The sequence below is a fragment of the Ruditapes philippinarum genome, unplaced genomic scaffold (genome assembly GCF_026571515.1).
Source record: "Ruditapes philippinarum isolate M1 unplaced genomic scaffold, ASM2657151v2 ctg12361_1_1_1_1, whole genome shotgun sequence".
In the NCBI taxonomy this organism is placed as follows: domain Eukaryota; kingdom Metazoa; phylum Mollusca; class Bivalvia; order Venerida; family Veneridae; genus Ruditapes; species Ruditapes philippinarum.
This window is the reverse complement of record NW_026862058.1, coordinates 1-17,139: the sequence shown is the minus strand read 5'-3', so window position 1 is coordinate 17,139 and position 17,139 is coordinate 1. Positions and strand designations below refer to the sequence as shown.

The window sequence follows — 17,139 nt, the reverse complement described above, 5'->3', positions numbered from 1 at the left end:
ACAAGTGTGCAAAGTTTCAAAGCCATATGTCAATTGACTTTGAAAATATTTGAACTATTACAAAAACTTTAACATAAATTCTAAGTCGAAAAAGGGGCATAATTCTGTCAAAATGCTTGATACAGTTACCTCCTCCTGTCTACAGGTTGGGGTCATGATGGTGAACAAGTGTGCAAAGTTTCAAAGCCATATGTCAATGGACTTTGAAAATATTTGAACTATTACAAAAACTTTAACGTAAATTCTAAGTCGAAAAAGGGCATAATTCTGTCAAAATGCTTGATAGAGTTACCTCCTCCTGTCTACAGGTTGGGGTCATGATGGTGAACAAGTGTGCAAAGTTTCAAAGCCATATGTCAATGGACTTTGAAAATATTTGAACTATTACAAAAACTTTAACATAAGTGGTTACGCCGACGCTCGGGTGACTGCAATAGCTCTACTTATTCTTATCGAATAGTCGAGCTAATAAAGGAAAAAACAATGACCCCCTGGGGCGGGGCCAATTTTGACCAAAGGGCTTTTATTTGAACAAACTTGGTAGACACTCACTAGAAGATGTTTCATGCTTAATAGCTTAGCTCCAGCTATTTGGATTTTTTTAAAGAAGATTTTTAAAGTTTTTACTACAGTCTAACTTGCTCATGCGACCACGTGTATTAAGCGACTTTTGTCTTAAACGACCACTTTAAATTCCCCCCGATCATTTTCTCTCTATATCTTTAATGTATAAAGCGACTTTTGCTCAACGCGACCAGCGACCGCTAATTAGTCACCTAATTGAGATAAAGCTTTTCATTAAACGACCACTTTTACCTGTCAAGTATTTGTGTTTTTAGAGAACGCCGCCTTGTAATGTTACAAGTGTCAACAATCAAAACACAACAAATAAACGTGTGAAAAACTCTATTTCCCAAACCGTTTTAGCGTATGCAAATGAAGTTAAGTATACGCGTGACGTGTATTATCCAAAAATATCGGATAAATAATGCAACGCTCCGCCCCTACTGAGATGGTGTATACGCTTCGCTTGTTGACATTTAGACTGCATTGAATTGACCTTGAACTTGATCAGCAATTAAATTTATCGTAACAATTAGATGTAGTTTGTGTTTATTTCAAATGAAAAAATGCACAACAGAAAACATCTTCACTAATAGGGTTTTCGTGTTGGAGACAAGGAAAAACAACGGAGAGGCTAACAAATTCTGGAAAAAATGTCAAACATGTCCGTAATGGATAAAAACTATTTTGCACCCCGTTTTGTCAATAAATATCAGAAAGTTATTATTACATTTGCATACATTTAGATTATCGGAGCGTACTAATTATTCAACATTTATATAAAAATGAAGTTGAAAAACATTCCTACCGCATAAGAAAGATGTCATTTATAAATTTTGACTTTTATATCATGCTGACTGTCTTAAGAGACCGTTTCATTAAGCGACCGTTTTGGGTCTTTCCCTTGCGCGGTCGCTTAATACACGTTTGACTGTATATACAAATAAGGAAAATCAATAACCCCCTTGGGCGGGGCCAATTTTGACCCTAGGGCATTTATTTGAACAATCTTGTAAGACACTGACTAGATGATGTTTCATGCTAAATATCTTAGCTCTAGCTCTTTGTGTTCTTTATAAGTTTTTAAAATGCATATAGGGAAAATCAATGACCCCCTGGGGTGGGGCCAATTTTGGCCACAGGGCTTTTATTTGAACAAACATGATAGACACTCACTAGAAGATGTTTCATGCCAAATATCTAAGCTCTACCTCATTGGGTTTTAAAAAAGAAGATATTTTAAGTTTTTTCTATCGGTTGCCATGGCAACCAGAGTTCTGCATGGAATTAAATTCTTTGAACAATTTTTAAAGGTGACCACCAAAGGAACATTCCTGTGAAGTTTGGATGAAATTGGCTCAGCGGTTTATGAGGAGGTGTCATTTAAAGAAAAAGTTTACGGAAGACGGACGGACGCCGGACGAAAAGCGATCACAAAAGCTCACCCTGTCACTTTGTGACAGGTGAGCTAATAAAGTATAGCTTTATATATTCCATACAAAGCACTGTTTATATGCATACTCTATCTAACATGTATAATTGATGTATACCATACTGGAGTACCAATGTGCAAAGTATTATAATTCAAAGCATTAAATATGATCAGCCCATAACCCTTCAAATAAACAAAATACTTACATATGTCTTTAAAACAAACAAAAAAGGAAAATGTAAGCAGAGTTTAAATGGAAAAAGTTTAAATTTATCAAGAGAAAAGTAAGCTAATCTGTGGATAAAAACTGGGCATAAGGTTGGGTGAAGGAATAGTAATATGGTGATCTGCTGGAACTTAAGTGATTAGCCTTTGTCATCAGTATAGTCAGGCCCGCACGCACATCTCTGCAGTCTGACCAGGCTGTATACTGTTGGCTGACCAACCTCAAATATATTATCTTATTATCCCTTTAATTGCTAATGCGACATTAACAAAATGAGAACAAAACAAGCCAATTAAAGAAACTTTACATTCAAATTAAGTGTTTAGGAATGCTTAAGTATATATACCAGTGATTAACTATGTCTTTATTGGGTATGTCTCGGGTCTTGAATTGCTAACCCAAGATAATGTTTTTTTTGCATACATATTTAACTGTTAAAATATTTTAACTTACGATTTGGCATTAAGAACATTGAGTACATCTACTATCACTCCATTGTCATTCATACTTATTGCAGAATCTACAGCAGTCTGAAAATACATCAAAATACATGAAACCTAAATTAGAGTACATGAACATTAAATAAATAAATCTATGTTTTAATGCAAACAAGTTTTCTAAAATTACATTATTTGTGCCTAGCATTGACACTGTCACACTCTATGAAATTTTAAGTGTACGGTATTTCAGTATCAAAAATACTTAAATTCATAAGGAATCAGTAAAGTGTCTAACAACAAATATGGTAATTGTCACACAAATCTAGGATTCAATATATACATCATTTCAAAAGTAAGGACGGTAACTGTATTGAAAATCTTACTTTGGTGTTTCCTGATGACCACATGACACGAACAGTTTGTAAACTTTTGCTCCTATTTGATAACACAGATAACATTGTATTATGACCTTTAGTAATCATATCTATACACCCCTCTTCTGACAGGTTCTGGAGTGATGGCTCTTGTTTTTTCACCTCTGGCTGTAAAATGGAGAATAAAAATTAAATCAAAGCACTGAAGGCACTAAGATGCTTAGAACCATTTGTGGTCAATCCTAAAGTCTTAAAAGGCATATGCTAGGGTTCGATAAAAGCATATAGCAATCTAAACTATATCATAGACTTTATTTAAACATTTTACGATCTTATAATAGCATAATAATTGTATGCTTTTTAGTAATACTAAATTATTATTACTTGATATTTATCATTTATATTCATTTGAATTTTAATGTAGTGGATATCATTGAAATATAAAGTTGGAACTATTTTAACAGTCTGCAGGTTAGATTTTAGTTGGAAGCTGTAAAAATTCCACTAAGAAATCCACCTATTGAAAAGGTTTTAAGATGACTTTTAAGCTTTACAGGTGGTGAAAGACCTAGTGTTTCCGGCCTGGTATAAATTGGCACCAAAGTATAACCACCAAGCTTCAATAAAGTAGCTGAAATAATAAAAAGTCCCTTGCAGGATATCAACCCACAGTGGAAATTAAGCTTCAAGAAAGAATCAGTCAAGAAACAGTCAGCCCAAGAATTTCTAAATCACAATAGCAAGCTATTGTCATACTACAGAATACTGAAATAGTAAAGTACATGACAAAAGGCAAGATTTTTCCATATTATTACACTCACTGGTAAAAAGTCTTCTGGATTTACTCCCCCTTCACTTGGTGGAGGTGATGGCTGCCGTCTAGTTGGAGGTACATGAACTGTTTGTTTACTGGGTCTCCCGCTCATATCCTGTTCCGGTTCCCGCGGTGCTGGGTCAGGTTCCGACTGTCGTTGTGCTGGTGGTGGATCTGGTTGTCGGGTTTGAGGAAGCTCGCGCCTAGTGGTTCGAGCTGGTTTAGATACTGGGGCTGGTTGTTTAACGGGTGCCGGTTGTTTCACAGGTTCTGGTTCCGGGAATGCCCCTAGTTAATAGAGCAATGACAGTTGGGAATTAAGCAATCTTTTTTTCTTTTTTGCATAGATATAGCATAATAGAATCTGAACATATTTAAAGCCTAATTTCAATTCTATTTCCAGAAAAATTATGGGAAAAACTTCATAGAAACTTTTCACTTTTTTTCATTAATAATTTTTTTAGAATTTTGAGAATTTAGAATAACTTTTTTTCTGTAAGAGAACTAATGTATCAGAATATTAATGGTATATTATATCTCTATTTAAACGTACTCCTTATATTATGATTATAAAGTTGAGATTTTAGAATGCTTTAATAAGTTAATAACAAAACAACATTACCATCATCATTTGGTGGTTGGAATGGCTCCATCTTTCTAGAAGGTGATCTATCTGTAAACATAAATAATCCAAGTATATATAAACTTTCGTTTTATACCTTGTCCTCTACCACCAAATGAAAAAGAAGTAACAAAATCAGTATTATCATTTAATCTTATGTTGTTATTTGTTTTGTTTTTTGTTATTTTATACTTTTAAAGTACATGTTTAATTTCACTTGTCTTCAGAATCGGTAAAAAATATTACATTAATCAGTTGTGCAATGTACAGCCTTCCTTAAAAGAATTCTCAAATTCATTGCTAAGGGTAAATTTCACAAAGGGGAATAACTTAGTTTTCCTTAAAAAATGATGAATTGTTTTGTCCAGATTGAAAGTTGTCCAAGTCCTGGTAATCACAAAATTTTACACAAATACCAACAACACGTTAGATACTATATTCCTCCCTTTTTCACCAAATAAGTGTGCAAAAAAGCATAACTCTTAAGACACGTTTTTTCTCATACCTATTCTATGTTTAGGTTGAAATATTTCTTTGAAGTCCTCAGGATCGCGTATATCTGCTACAGATTCTCGGTCCTCCTGGTCCGGACTTGTGCTGGTTGGTTCATTTTCATCCTCCTTAGGTACACTGAAACACAAAATTATAATTTTCTTCAATAATTTGTCCTAAAAATATTGTTTTCAAGATTGGTACTACCCATTTCTATAGTTTATTTTATTGGTTTATTTCATTAGCACCTGAGTGAAACCACAGATTTATCATAAGCAGACTAGCTCACATGAAAAGATACCAAGTCTCTGGCGGGATTTGAACCCAAAGCAGTAAAGGCACTTTGTTCAAGGTAAGCAATATTAACTACACAGCTTAAGAGGCTCCCAGTCAACTATATACACCCTGATCAGCTTGCATGGATGTACAGGATAACCTCACTCTATACTGTTGGCATAGGCAAATCATTACATCAACTTACTTACACTCATAGAGTTAACCCTTTACCTGCTGAAATACTTAAATGGACTTGTCCAACTTCAATTTTTGATACTAACCTATAATCAACTTAATGAAGTTCAAGATAAAAATTTGTTTAATGAAGTAATGAAGTAGGTCACCCAACAGTATTGAGCCTAGTTAGACTGCACCAATGTGCAGGCTGCCCTAGATACTGGTGGCCAAGGTTTGTCACTTTTGTTCCAGCGGATTCTGGTTTAACTTTATTACCTGGCTTGCCTACTTGACTGGGTTGGAGGTCTTTCAGTGAGAAAACTTCTTCTACCGTGACTACTGTAAATACAATAACACAACACTGGTAAATAAGGTCTTTACAACGCAAAAAAAAATCAAGGATCAGGTCAAGGTTTCCAAATCTGAGAAATTTGGTGATCTAGTGGGGTACAGGGAGGGTGGTAGTCATTGCTCATTCCCTGTTGAGTCCCAGACATGCTACAGCTATGTATGCGCCATACCTGGTCACAGCAATGTATGAGCCAGGACCCTCTCCCCGTTGGGACTGGTGACAACGACCATGACTTTGTTAATCATTACTGTAGTTTCATGAAAATTTTATCAATATTACAAAATGAAAGAATGTATGTCCTCATAAACTGTTATCAAAATCATATCGTAAGATAAATAGAAACAAGTTAAAATGCAAGAAAAAATGTCATGTACAGACACCTTGACATATTCATGAAATCATCTTTCATAAACACTGGCAAAACAGATAAATTTAAACAAACCTGGAAAGTACTTGGCCCCCACCTTCTTGATGGGGTACCCCACCATGTGGTTGTATTCTTTTTAGATCTATAACAAATGTTGATACATTTGTTTTGGAGAATGAAGCACCAATCTACAAATACAAAACAAAATAATTATTTCAAATTTTCACCTTAATTGTTTCTGGTTAGGGACACTGTAAAGTCAATATGGCAACCTTTCAACTCGGCTTGGCCAGTAAGACCTCTCGCTGACATTCCATGAATCCAGGCTCTCTAGGGGGATTCAAACCAACAGTGATTAGCTGCAAATGATTATACATACATACACATCATAGTAGGATGGACAGTTATAAATATAATCATTGAACTAAACTTTAAAAAATTTCCTTCAGAACTGCAAGGCATTCACCTTTGATACTTCGCATGAAGCATTATAGAGCCAACCTTTCTCAAATATGTTCAACCAATGACCCAGGATCAAATTGGCCCCATTGCTTATGCACAGTTTCATGCGAAAACTTCTCTGGAGCAAGTTGCCAAGCACTTTTGTAAATTGCATGAAACACTCTCTTGATGACCTTAACAATTTTGGTTAATGCATACCCTACTCAACATCTGCCCACCCCAAGATCAAATTTGACTAGCCTTTAGGGGGGGGGGGGGGGGGGCAAAGGGGCTACTAAGTTTTTTTAAACCTTCATTCCTGCATTATAGTTTAAGCTAAGGCATTCACTATTTAGAAATGATGTACATTTTGTCCATGCACTTTGTACCCTATAGTTTATCAACCTGTGAGAGGATGTGGACTTTGAATAATAATTTATCTGATATAGAAATAAATTGTGATATGGGACGTACATAGCAAGTTGAAATGATCATTATTCATAAAAGAAAAATAAGGTTTATTATTATATGAGTAGTTCAGGAAACATTTGAAAAGAAAAGAATATGTGACAGTAAATTATCATGTTTAAATTAATTGTGATACGAAACAATGAATGTCTTTATCTTTTTTTGTGTTGTTAAGATCAACAAACTAACTTAGTTTGAACAAAATAATCTACAAGATGGCTACTGGTGGGCAGATTAATACGGATACTCTCTCTGATGAAGTGTTTGATGTACTATGTACAATCTGCAAAAGTAAAAGCAAAAACACAGACGGTGTAAAATACTGTGTAGATTGCCAAGATTATTTCTGTATAAAATGTGTCAAAGTTCACAGTCAGGTGCCAGTGTGTGCTGGTCACAGGGTGTTGGATAAATCTCTAGTTACATCAGGAATCATCAAAGGTCTGCTGAGGGCACCAGAAGAGAGATGTGACAGACACAGTCATAAACACATTGATATGTACTGCCAGAACCATGATTCTGTTGGCTGTTCTACATGTATGGCAGTTGATCACAGGTAAATTTCAACTTTTTTTTTATCATTTTTTTATCAGTCACTTTATGGTAAGTTTAAAAGTTCACCAAAGTTATTTAAAGAAAACTACAGCTATCACTTAAGGCGATTCATACCCCTCCTGCCATTACAAGAAAAGATAGAGGCCTGAAGCCAAATTAAATTTATGATGTTTCATCTGTCTCCAAAATAACTACAGTTCATTGTCTTGAAATTGAGAATCATCTGGAACCAAAGTGAGGTCTCCACATTAGCTTCCTATTTACTAAGTTTCATTGCAATATCTTATTCCTAACTCAAGAAATTGACAAGAAACAATTTTTCTATATTCATGGGCGTCCAAAAGCAATCCTAAGTAAGCCACCACATAAGATGCTAGACACTAAGTTTGGTAACAGTATCGTTAATGTCAGTAAACCATTTTTCACCATGAGAATGGGGGGCCTAAAAGCAATCCAAAGCAAGGTCTCCACAAAAGCTTACTTTTTGGCGAGTTTGATCACAATAAGAATTCTACTTATAGTCTAGAAGCCATTTTTCTCCCTTTTTTTATAGAAGTGACAATGCTATTATACCAAGCTTAATTGCAATATCTTACTTGTAACTCTAGTTCTCTTCATGAAACAATACAAACACAACCAATGAAACAATGGATCAGTTTTCTTATATATACTCTCTAAACTATGTGGGGGGATAAAATTGAAATTATCACTCCTCCCTGTTGTATTTATACATGGATATTCTGATTTTTTTTAAAGGGCATGCCAGGATACTTTCTACATTCCAGAATTTATCCGAAATAACACTTACCAATCAGCCTCAACAGAAATTCAAACAAAACTAAAGGAAATATCCAAGACCCTTGCAGAACAAGTTACCAACTTCAAACAAGATAAGCAGAGGCTGTTGAAAAGAAAGGCAGAATTACTGGCTGATATCAGAAAATTTCGACAAGAAATTAATGACCAACTTGATAAATTGGAGAAAAATTCTATAGATGAGATAGAAGATATGTTTAAACGCCTTGTAGACAAGATTGAAAACAATCTTAAACAGCTACAAGCTAATATGGCCAGAGTTACCTCAGCTAATGATAAATTAGCTTCTCCAAACACAAATCAAGCTGAAGTGTTTGTCCAAATGAAGATTGGGGAAGATGCTGCAAATGTTGCCAACAAACATATAGCAGATAACAAAAGAAAGAGTATTGGAGATGACATCGAGTTTCAATCTGAAAAAACAATCCTTTCATTACTTCAGCAAAATAAAGCCCTTGGCAGGCTTAAAAATCCTTCAAAACCAAAAACTCCTGATACTTTATTTCAAATTAAAGAGAGACATTCCTCTTATGAAAGTCAAAGTTATCTAAAAAGTGCATGCTGTCTGAAGGACGGTGCAATAGTTATAGCTGATTACAGCAACAAAAGGTTAGAACGGGACCAATATAACAACTACACTGTCACAGACTACTGTGATCTTCCTGGAAAACCATGGCAAGTGTGTTCAATCAATACAACACAAGTAGCAGTAACTTTACCATCACAGAAAGAAGTTCATTTCATTTCTGTTGAAGGACAAATGAGCACAACAAAGAAGATTGACACTGATTTTGTGTGTTTTGGTCTTGCATATAAAAATAATAATTTATATATATCTGACAGTGGCACAGACATATATATCTATACATTGTCTGGAAGAAAGCTAAATCAGCTCACAATATTTCTCAGAAAAACTCGATCATTTATCTCAAAATTTGCAAATCCATTTAATATGTTTCACCAGCAATACATGTACATACCCAATCTAGCTGTCAGTAAAGATGCTACAAGGATTTATGTTGCCGATAGGGTACGTGGGCTAATAGTACTGGACAACAATGGTAAGGTTATTACAAATTATGATGGTGAAAATTTATACGGTGCTAATTGTTGTTATGTCACTGAAGCAGGTAGTGTGCTGGTATCAGGATATAATAATGTTTTACAGTTTACATCTGATGGTGAGCTGATAGGAGATGTCATAAAAAATGACAGAAGAAAAGGGACAATTGTTTCAGTTTGTTGTAATCAACAAATGTCTAAAATGTATGTAAGCAGAGACAGAAAAAACAGCATTGAAGTGTATGATATCTGATCAGTGTAAAAAATGACTGAAAACTACCGTCTGTAAGAATGTAATTGAAAGAATGTTCTGATTCACAATCTACAAACATTAAATGTGAAAAGAATAAAACTATGTTTGTGTATGTTTGTGAAATGCAAAGCCGCCACATTGTAAAGTACTAACAATAGCTGGAACAAAAGTAGTTAATGATTTTTTTTGTACATATTTGTGAATAAATTATCTTACAATATTGGATCAATGTCCAATAAAATTGTTGGTAAATATTTCAGCATGTGAAACAAAACACAATCATCATATATATCTTGATATATCTATCATAGGTTAAAGTTAATCATTTAGTTTAAGTAAGTACATGTATCACTATCAGTCTTTAAAGTTAAAATATTTTATTTAGTTATGCACAGATGATCCATGCACATAAAATATTTTATACTATTTATAATCATCATTATAATTGTTAGATTTTTTTTTTCTTCATTCAGTCTCTGCTTTTTTTAATAGAAATAGAATAATTATGTTTCCCGGCCATTCGACCTGTTTTATTTATTTAGCTATAACTATGTATATTTGATTTGTTATATGTTGAAAATTAAAGAAATATTTTTGTTTATAAATTAATTAAATGGAATTGTTAAAGGGACTGCACTGACGTTTTTTTTTTCAACATGAAGATTTTTGAGATTCTTGTAACATCTGATGTCAGTCTTTACTTATCACTAAAGCAAACCCAAGCAAAATAATTTCAGATAATTTCCTCACTGTTTTCCCAGAATAAACATTTTCATTATGCAAAATGACCAAACAAATGAATGGTATTTCGATCCTTTTCTCTAAAACTAGGCTAAAAATTGTGCAAGAACAATTTGTTTTCAATTTAACTGTGAGTTTATCTTTTTATTATCTCATTCGAACTATGCAAGAATGACAAAATTTATGTTTTTATACTTTCGACCTCATTTTATGATTCTTCAGGATTTCTATGTTAAAAACCATATGAGTAATATGTTTTAATTCTTTATTTCTCTCCTTCAATCTTTTTTTTTTTTTTTAACTTAAACAAATTACTCTTAAATTTATATGAAGTGTGTGAAACATGTAACTTTCTCATCATTTGTATGTATATTTTGTTCTATGTTTTCTATTTTATTCAATATTTGTAATATTGATCCCACATAGCCAATGTGATTGAACAGAACTGTTGTTGTATATATTTTCTAAGTAATACAAGCTATATAAATTTTGATGCCTGTGAATTGAAAGTTGTTGTTTATATTATGATTTAAATGATGATTACAGAATACACAGAATGGGAGAAATTTTTGTCAGTATATTCTATTGAAAGTTAGTGGGGCATGTGTGAAATTATTTTCCAAACCTACTGTTAATAGCAGCAGAATATTTTATTTTGGTACAGTTTGTATAAGTAAGCATTTAAAAAAATAAATTGGTCAAAAACTGCACAGCCATTCAACCATTTTAATTTAGTAAATGTTTCCTTATAAACATTTATGTTCGAAATTATTTTTCATAAACAGTTGATTTACAAGACTGATTAATAGTCAAATCGATTTACTAAAGTAAATGCGTCATGATTCTTTTGAAATGCTATAATCCTATTGGACAAACATTAATTCATGTACAATATTCATGCATGTTAAATTACAGACACATTCTACGTTACAACTCTTTCAAGAAACCTCCATAACATTATGAAAACATTTTAATTTTTCCTAGAATATTTAATCAGATATAGCTTCATACAGTTGAATGTACATTTGTTTGTTAAAAGTAATTTATTATGGAAGTATTTAGTAAAATTGATGCATAATATATGCTATGTATTCAATATAATATTACACAATGCACAAAGCAATTACTTAGTTGTTATCTTTCCCCGATAATATTAACCTTATGTCTTGTTGAGAGAGGATTGCAAGTATAGGGCATGTCAAATGAGTGATAACTGAATATTGTTTATAGTCTAAATTTCAAAGCTGAGTAATTTCCTCTGTTTGACCCCTAGAGCTATAATTTGAACAACTTTGATGAAAGTCTGCTGGCAAATGTTTTATGCATAATCTAAGCACTAGCATTTGTGATTTAACAAGAAAATATCAATATTGGCAGAGGCCCTGTAGTTCTTGAGAAAAAGATTTTTCAAGTTTCTTCCAATTAATTCATTTTGTTGCCATGACAACCAGATATCTGCACAAAAGCCAACAGTAAAAATAAACTGTATCAAAATCTCCTTCAGAACTGCAAGGCTTACCCCATTAATACTTTACATGAAACATTGTAGAGTGAACCTGTAACAAGTATGTTCAACCCATGACCAAGGGTTTGAATTGGCCAAATTGAAAGATGTACCAGTTTTCATTTAAGATAATTTGCATGGTAAAGGTTAAGCTAGAGTCTTCACTATCTGGAGATGATGTTCATTCCCTGAAGCACTTTGTATCTCCAAGTTTATTAAACTGTAAGTGGATGTGGACTTTGTATGATAGAGAAATAGATTGTGTTATGAGATGTACACAGCAAGATGAAATGGCCATTATATCAAACAAGAGGGCCATGATGGCCCTGAAGTCGCTCACCTGTACATAGGCCCCCCGGAGCGGGGCAAGTTTAAACCCCAGGGCTTTTATTTGAATAAACTTGGTAGACACCCATTAGAAGATGTTTCATGCTAAACATCTAAGGTCTAGCTTGTTGGGTTTTTAAAAAAAAAAAATTTAAGTTTTTTCTTTACACATATACTAGTATTTTGTTTTGTTTTGTTTTGGGTTTTACGTCACATCGACACAGTATAGGTCATATCGCGACGTTCCAGCTTTACTGGTGGAGGAAGACCTCAGGTGCCCTTCCGTGCATTATTTCAGGCACGAACCGGCACCTGAGTAGAACCACTGACGTTCCGTAAGCTAGCTGGATAGCTTCCTCACATGAAAGAATCCAAAGTCCCTGTCGGGATTCGAACCCACAGCGGTGAGGGGCAAGTGGTTTGAAGTCAACGACCTTAACCACTCGGCCACAGACGCCCCATACTAGTATTTAAAAACAATGACACTCCTGGGGCAGGGCCAGTTTTGACCCCAGGGCTTTTATTTGAACAATCTTTGTAGACACTTACTAGAAGATGTTTCATGCTTAATATCTAAACTCTAGCTATTCGGGTTATTTCCAAGAAAATTTTAAAGTTTTGCTATACACATATAAGGAAAATCAATGTCCCCCAGGGCGGGGCCAATTTTGACTCCAGGGCTCTTAGTTGAACAAACTTGGTAGACATCCATTAGAACATGTTTCATGCTAAATATCTTAGCTCTAGCTCTTTGGGTTCTTTAAAAGAAGATTTTTAAGTTTTTACTATATTCATATAGGGAAAATCAATGACCCCCTGGGGCTTGGCCAATTTTAACCCAAGGGCTCTTATTTGAACAAACTTAGTAGAAACCCATTAGAAGATGTTTCATGCTAAATATATTAGCTCTAGCTCTTTGGGTTCTTTAAAAGAAGATTGTTAAGTTTTTACTATATGCATATAGGAAAAATCAATGACCCCCTAGGGCGGGGCCAATTTTGACCCTAGGGCTTTTATTTGAACAAACTTAGTAGAAACCCATTAGAAGATGTTTCATGCTAAATATATTAGCTCTAGCTCTTTGGGTTCTTTAAAACAAGATTTTTAAAGTTTTTACTACATACATATAGGGAAAATCAATGACCCCCTGGGGCAGGGCCAATTTTGACCCCTAGGCTTTTATTTGAACAAACTTGGTAGACACTCACTAGAAAATGTTTCATGCCAAATATCTAAGCTCTAGCTTTTTAGAAGATGATATTTAAAGTTTTTTCTTTTGGTTGCCATGGCAATCAGAGTTCTGCATGGAATTAAATTCTTTGAACAATTTTCAAAGGTGATTACCAAAGAAACATTCCTGTGAAGTTTGGATGAAATTGGCTCAGTGGTTTATAAGGAGATGTCATTTAAAGTAAAAGTTTACGGACGCCGAACGGCCGGACGCCGGACGAAAAGCGATCACAAAAGCTCACCCTGTCACAAAGTGACAGGTGAGCTAAAAAAGAAAAATATGGTTTATTATTATAAAATAAGTTTAGGAAACACTCGCAAAGTAAAGACTTGGAGAGATGTGACAGTACATTATCATGTTCAAAATTGATTGTGACACTAAATAAGGACTATATATGTCTCTTATCTTTTTGTGTTGTACATATCAACTAACTAACTTTGTTTGAACAAGTTTATCTACACCATGGCTACCGGTGGGCAGATGAATACGGATATACTTTCTGATGAAACATTTGATGTACTATGTACAATCTGCAAAAGTAAAAGCAAAAACTCAGAAGGTGTAAAATTCTGTGTGGACTGCCAAGATTATTTCTGTATAGAATGTGTCCAAGTTCACAGTCAGGTGCCTGTATGTACTGGTCACACGGTCTTGGATAAATCTCTTGTTACATCAAGAATCAGCAAAGGTCAGCCAAGGGCAGCAGAAGAGAGATGTGACAGACACAGTCATAAACACATTGATATGTACTGTCAGAACCATGATACTGTTGGCTGTTCTACATGTATGGCAGTTGATCACAGGTAAATTTTAACAATTTATCAGTCACTTTATCGTGAGTTTTATAAGTTCAAAACATTAAAGTTATGTTACAGCTATCACTACAGGGGATTCAAGAAAAATAAGTTGTCTGAAACCAATTTAATTTATGATGTTTCATCTATGTACCGCAAATAATTAATATTTATTGCCTCATAAAAGAGAATCATCAGGATAACAAAAACATTCCAAAGTGAGGTTTCCCAAAGTGAGGTTTCCTCATAAGCTTGTTACTTACTAAGTTTGATGACAATATCTCATTCCTAACTCTAAAATTAACAAGAAACCACTTTTCTATTTCTTATAACAGTTACCTTGACCCAAGGGGTCTGAAAGCAATTCTAAATAAAGGCACCAAATAGCTTACAATAACAGTATCTCATTCCTCATCTAGTTTATGTCAGGAAACCTTTTTTATATTTGTAGTAGAGTGACCTTGACAATAGAGGGCCCAAGAGCAATCCCAAGCCAGGTCTTCACAAAATTCTTCATTCTAGTTATCATCTAAAAGAAGTCCAAAGTCACAGTGAGGCCTCCATTTAAGTTTGCTATAATTATACCAAGTCTGATTACAATATCTTATTCATAACTCTACTTAACTAATCATCATGAAACTACACAACAAACCAACAATAAGATATATACACCTTTAAACTTTGTTTGGTGGGGGAAAAATAAATTCAATTCTGAATTTGTTTTCAGGTCATGTCCAGATACCATCTACATTCCAGAATTTATTCAAAATAACACTTACCTATCAGCCTCAACAGAAATACAAACAAAACTTAAGGAAATATCCAAGACCCTTGCAGACCAAGTTACCAAATTCAAACAAGATAAGCAATGGCTGCTGAGAAGAAAGGCAGAATTACTGGCTGAGATCAGAAAATTTCGACAAGAAATTAATGTTCAACTTGACAAGCTGGAGAAAAATTCTATCGATGAGGTAGAAGATAAGGTTAAACACCTAGAAGACAAGATTGAAGACAATCTCAAAAAGCTACAAGCAAACATGGCCAGGGTTACCTCAGCTAATGATAAATTAGCATCTCCAAACACAAATCAAGCTGAAGTGTTTGTTCATGTGAAGATTGGAGAAGAAGCCGCAAATGATGCCAACAACTGTATAGCAGATAACAAAAGAAAGAGTACTGAAGATAACATAGAGTTTCAACCTGATAAAACAATTATCACACAACTACAACAATATAAAGCCCTAGGTACATTAACAAAGACATCTACAAAAACTTCTGGCACCTTATTCCAGATAAAAGGGATACAATCATATTGTGTTACAGATACACCTGGAAAACACAGTAACTTTGGTAGTGCATGCTGCCTAAATAATGGTACAATAATTGTAGCTGATTACAACAACAAGAAGCTTAACCGGTTCCACAGTAACAACTATACTGTCACAGAGTACTGTCTACCTAGTGCACCATTGCAAATGTGTTCAATCAATACAACACAAGTAGCAGTAACTTTACTATACAAGGAAGAAGTTCATATCATTTCTGTTGAAGGACAAATGAAAACAACAAATAAGATTAACACTGATTTTTTATGTTGTTTTCTTGCACATGCAAATGACAATTTATATATAGGAGACAGTGGGTCAGAAGTATATATCTATACATTGTCTGGAAAAAAGCTAAAACAGCTCAGAATAGGGCAACAATCACTATTAAGAGCTATGTATTTTCCCAGAAAAATACTAGCTGTCAGTAAAGATGCTACAAGAATTTATGTTACAAGCAGGTTTTTATTTCACCATTTAGATTGTGGGCTGATAGTACTGGACAACAATGGCAAGGAAATTACAAGATATGATGATGGAAAATTAAATAAGAATTCTTGTTGTTATGTCACTGAAGCAGGTAGTGTGCTGGTATCTGGAGGTTCCTCCAATAATGTTTTACAGTTTACATGTGATGGTAAGCTGCTGGGAGAGATCATAAAAGCTGACAGTGGAAAAGGGGACATTATTTCATTGTGTTGTAATAAACAAATGTCAAAAATGTATGTATGCAGAGAGTCCAACAACAACATTGAAGTGTATGATATCTGATCAGTTTAATAAATGTCTGCAAACTACCTTCAGTAAGAATGTAATTGAAAGAATGTTTTAATTCATAATCTACAAACATGACAGTAAAAAGAACAAGACTGCATTTGTAAAAAAATGCAATGCAGCCATACTGTGTAACAATAACAATAGCAGGAACATAAGTAGTTTATCATTTGCTTGTACATATTGTGAATAAATTATCTTACAATATTGAATCAATTCAATGTCAAATAAAACTGTATGCAAATATTTTGGCAATGTCAAACAAATCACAATTATCATATAATTATATCTAGATACTATTATCACAGGTTTAAGTAAATTATCTAGTTCATACTAAATGGTATCAACTATCAGCCTTTTTAAGGTTGAAGAATTGTATTCAGTTTATCATAATCTTTTTAAGAGTTTATTTCTTCTTTTCATAATCTCTTTAAGAGTTTATTTCTTCATTTAAAGTCTCTGCTTTTTTTGCATAGAAATAGCATAATTACGTTTCCCAGCCCATCCCTTTAGCTATAATGGTGTTTATTTGATTTGTTATATGCATGGATGCAAGTTTAAAATGTCAGAAACCCCTGAATTAAGCAATATTTTCATTGGTTTACATAGAAAAAGAGAGCTTTCATGACTATAAAAATCCTGAACTTCAGGCACAATTGCCTGAAAACTTGTACCCATGTATTTGTTGATAGATAAAGAAATATTTTTGTTT

At 33.9% G+C, this 17,139-nt stretch overlaps 3 protein-coding genes across 3 annotated transcripts; 2 read left to right on the top strand and 1 right to left on the bottom strand.

Moving 5' to 3' along the window:
* Positions 1 to 2,653: 2,653 nt before the first annotated feature.
* LOC132717800 (katanin p80 WD40 repeat-containing subunit B1-like) lies at positions 2,654 to 6,336 on the bottom strand. The gene is made up of 7 exons (XM_060701362.1): positions 6,212 to 6,336; positions 5,694 to 5,756; positions 4,978 to 5,102; positions 4,473 to 4,523; positions 3,858 to 4,138; positions 3,046 to 3,204; positions 2,654 to 2,752 (listed from the first exon to the last, which is right to left on the bottom strand). The coding sequence occupies exons 4-7, from the start codon at positions 4,501 to 4,503 to the stop codon at positions 2,672 to 2,674; spliced, it is 552 nt and encodes a 183-aa protein (XP_060557345.1). The 5' UTR covers positions 4,504 to 4,523; positions 4,978 to 5,102; positions 5,694 to 5,756; positions 6,212 to 6,336; the 3' UTR covers positions 2,654 to 2,671.
* A 714-nt stretch (positions 6,337 to 7,050) lies between these two features.
* LOC132717799 (probable E3 ubiquitin-protein ligase MID2) lies at positions 7,051 to 10,690 on the top strand. The gene is made up of 2 exons (XM_060701360.1): positions 7,051 to 7,601; positions 8,357 to 10,690. The coding sequence occupies exons 1-2, from the start codon at positions 7,261 to 7,263 to the stop codon at positions 9,729 to 9,731; spliced, it is 1,716 nt and encodes a 571-aa protein (XP_060557343.1). The 5' UTR covers positions 7,051 to 7,260; the 3' UTR covers positions 9,732 to 10,690.
* A 2,977-nt stretch (positions 10,691 to 13,667) lies between these two features.
* On the top strand, positions 13,668 to 16,731 carry LOC132717798 (uncharacterized). Its single transcript, XM_060701359.1, has 2 exons — positions 13,668 to 14,337; positions 15,056 to 16,731. The coding sequence occupies exons 1-2, from the start codon at positions 13,997 to 13,999 to the stop codon at positions 16,422 to 16,424; spliced, it is 1,710 nt and encodes a 569-aa protein (XP_060557342.1). The 5' UTR covers positions 13,668 to 13,996; the 3' UTR covers positions 16,425 to 16,731.
* The last annotated feature ends 408 nt before the right edge of the window (positions 16,732 to 17,139 follow it).

Bases quoted from the DNA above. Each gene is read 5' to 3' on its own strand.
- LOC132717800 (XM_060701362.1), bottom strand. From the start codon at position 4,503: ATGGAGCCATTCCAACCACCAAATGATGATG. The intron at 4,139-4,472 runs GTAATGTTGTTT...TCTATTAACTAG, and splicing joins CCAACCACCAAATGATGATG to GGGCATTCCCGGAACCAGAA. The intron at 2,753-3,045 runs GTAAGATTTTCA...ATGTATTTTCAG, and splicing joins GGTCATCAGGAAACACCAAA to ACTGCTGTAGATTCTGCAAT.
- LOC132717799 (XM_060701360.1), top strand. From the start codon at position 7,261: ATGGCTACTGGTGGGCAGATTAATACGGATACTCTCTCTGATGAAGTG. The intron at 7,602-8,356 runs GTAAATTTCAAC...TTTTTTTTAAAG, and splicing joins TGTATGGCAGTTGATCACAG to GGCATGCCAGGATACTTTCT.
- LOC132717798 (XM_060701359.1), top strand. From the start codon at position 13,997: ATGGCTACCGGTGGGCAGATGAATACGGATATACTTTCTGATGAAACA. The intron at 14,338-15,055 runs GTAAATTTTAAC...ATTTGTTTTCAG, and splicing joins TGTATGGCAGTTGATCACAG to GTCATGTCCAGATACCATCT.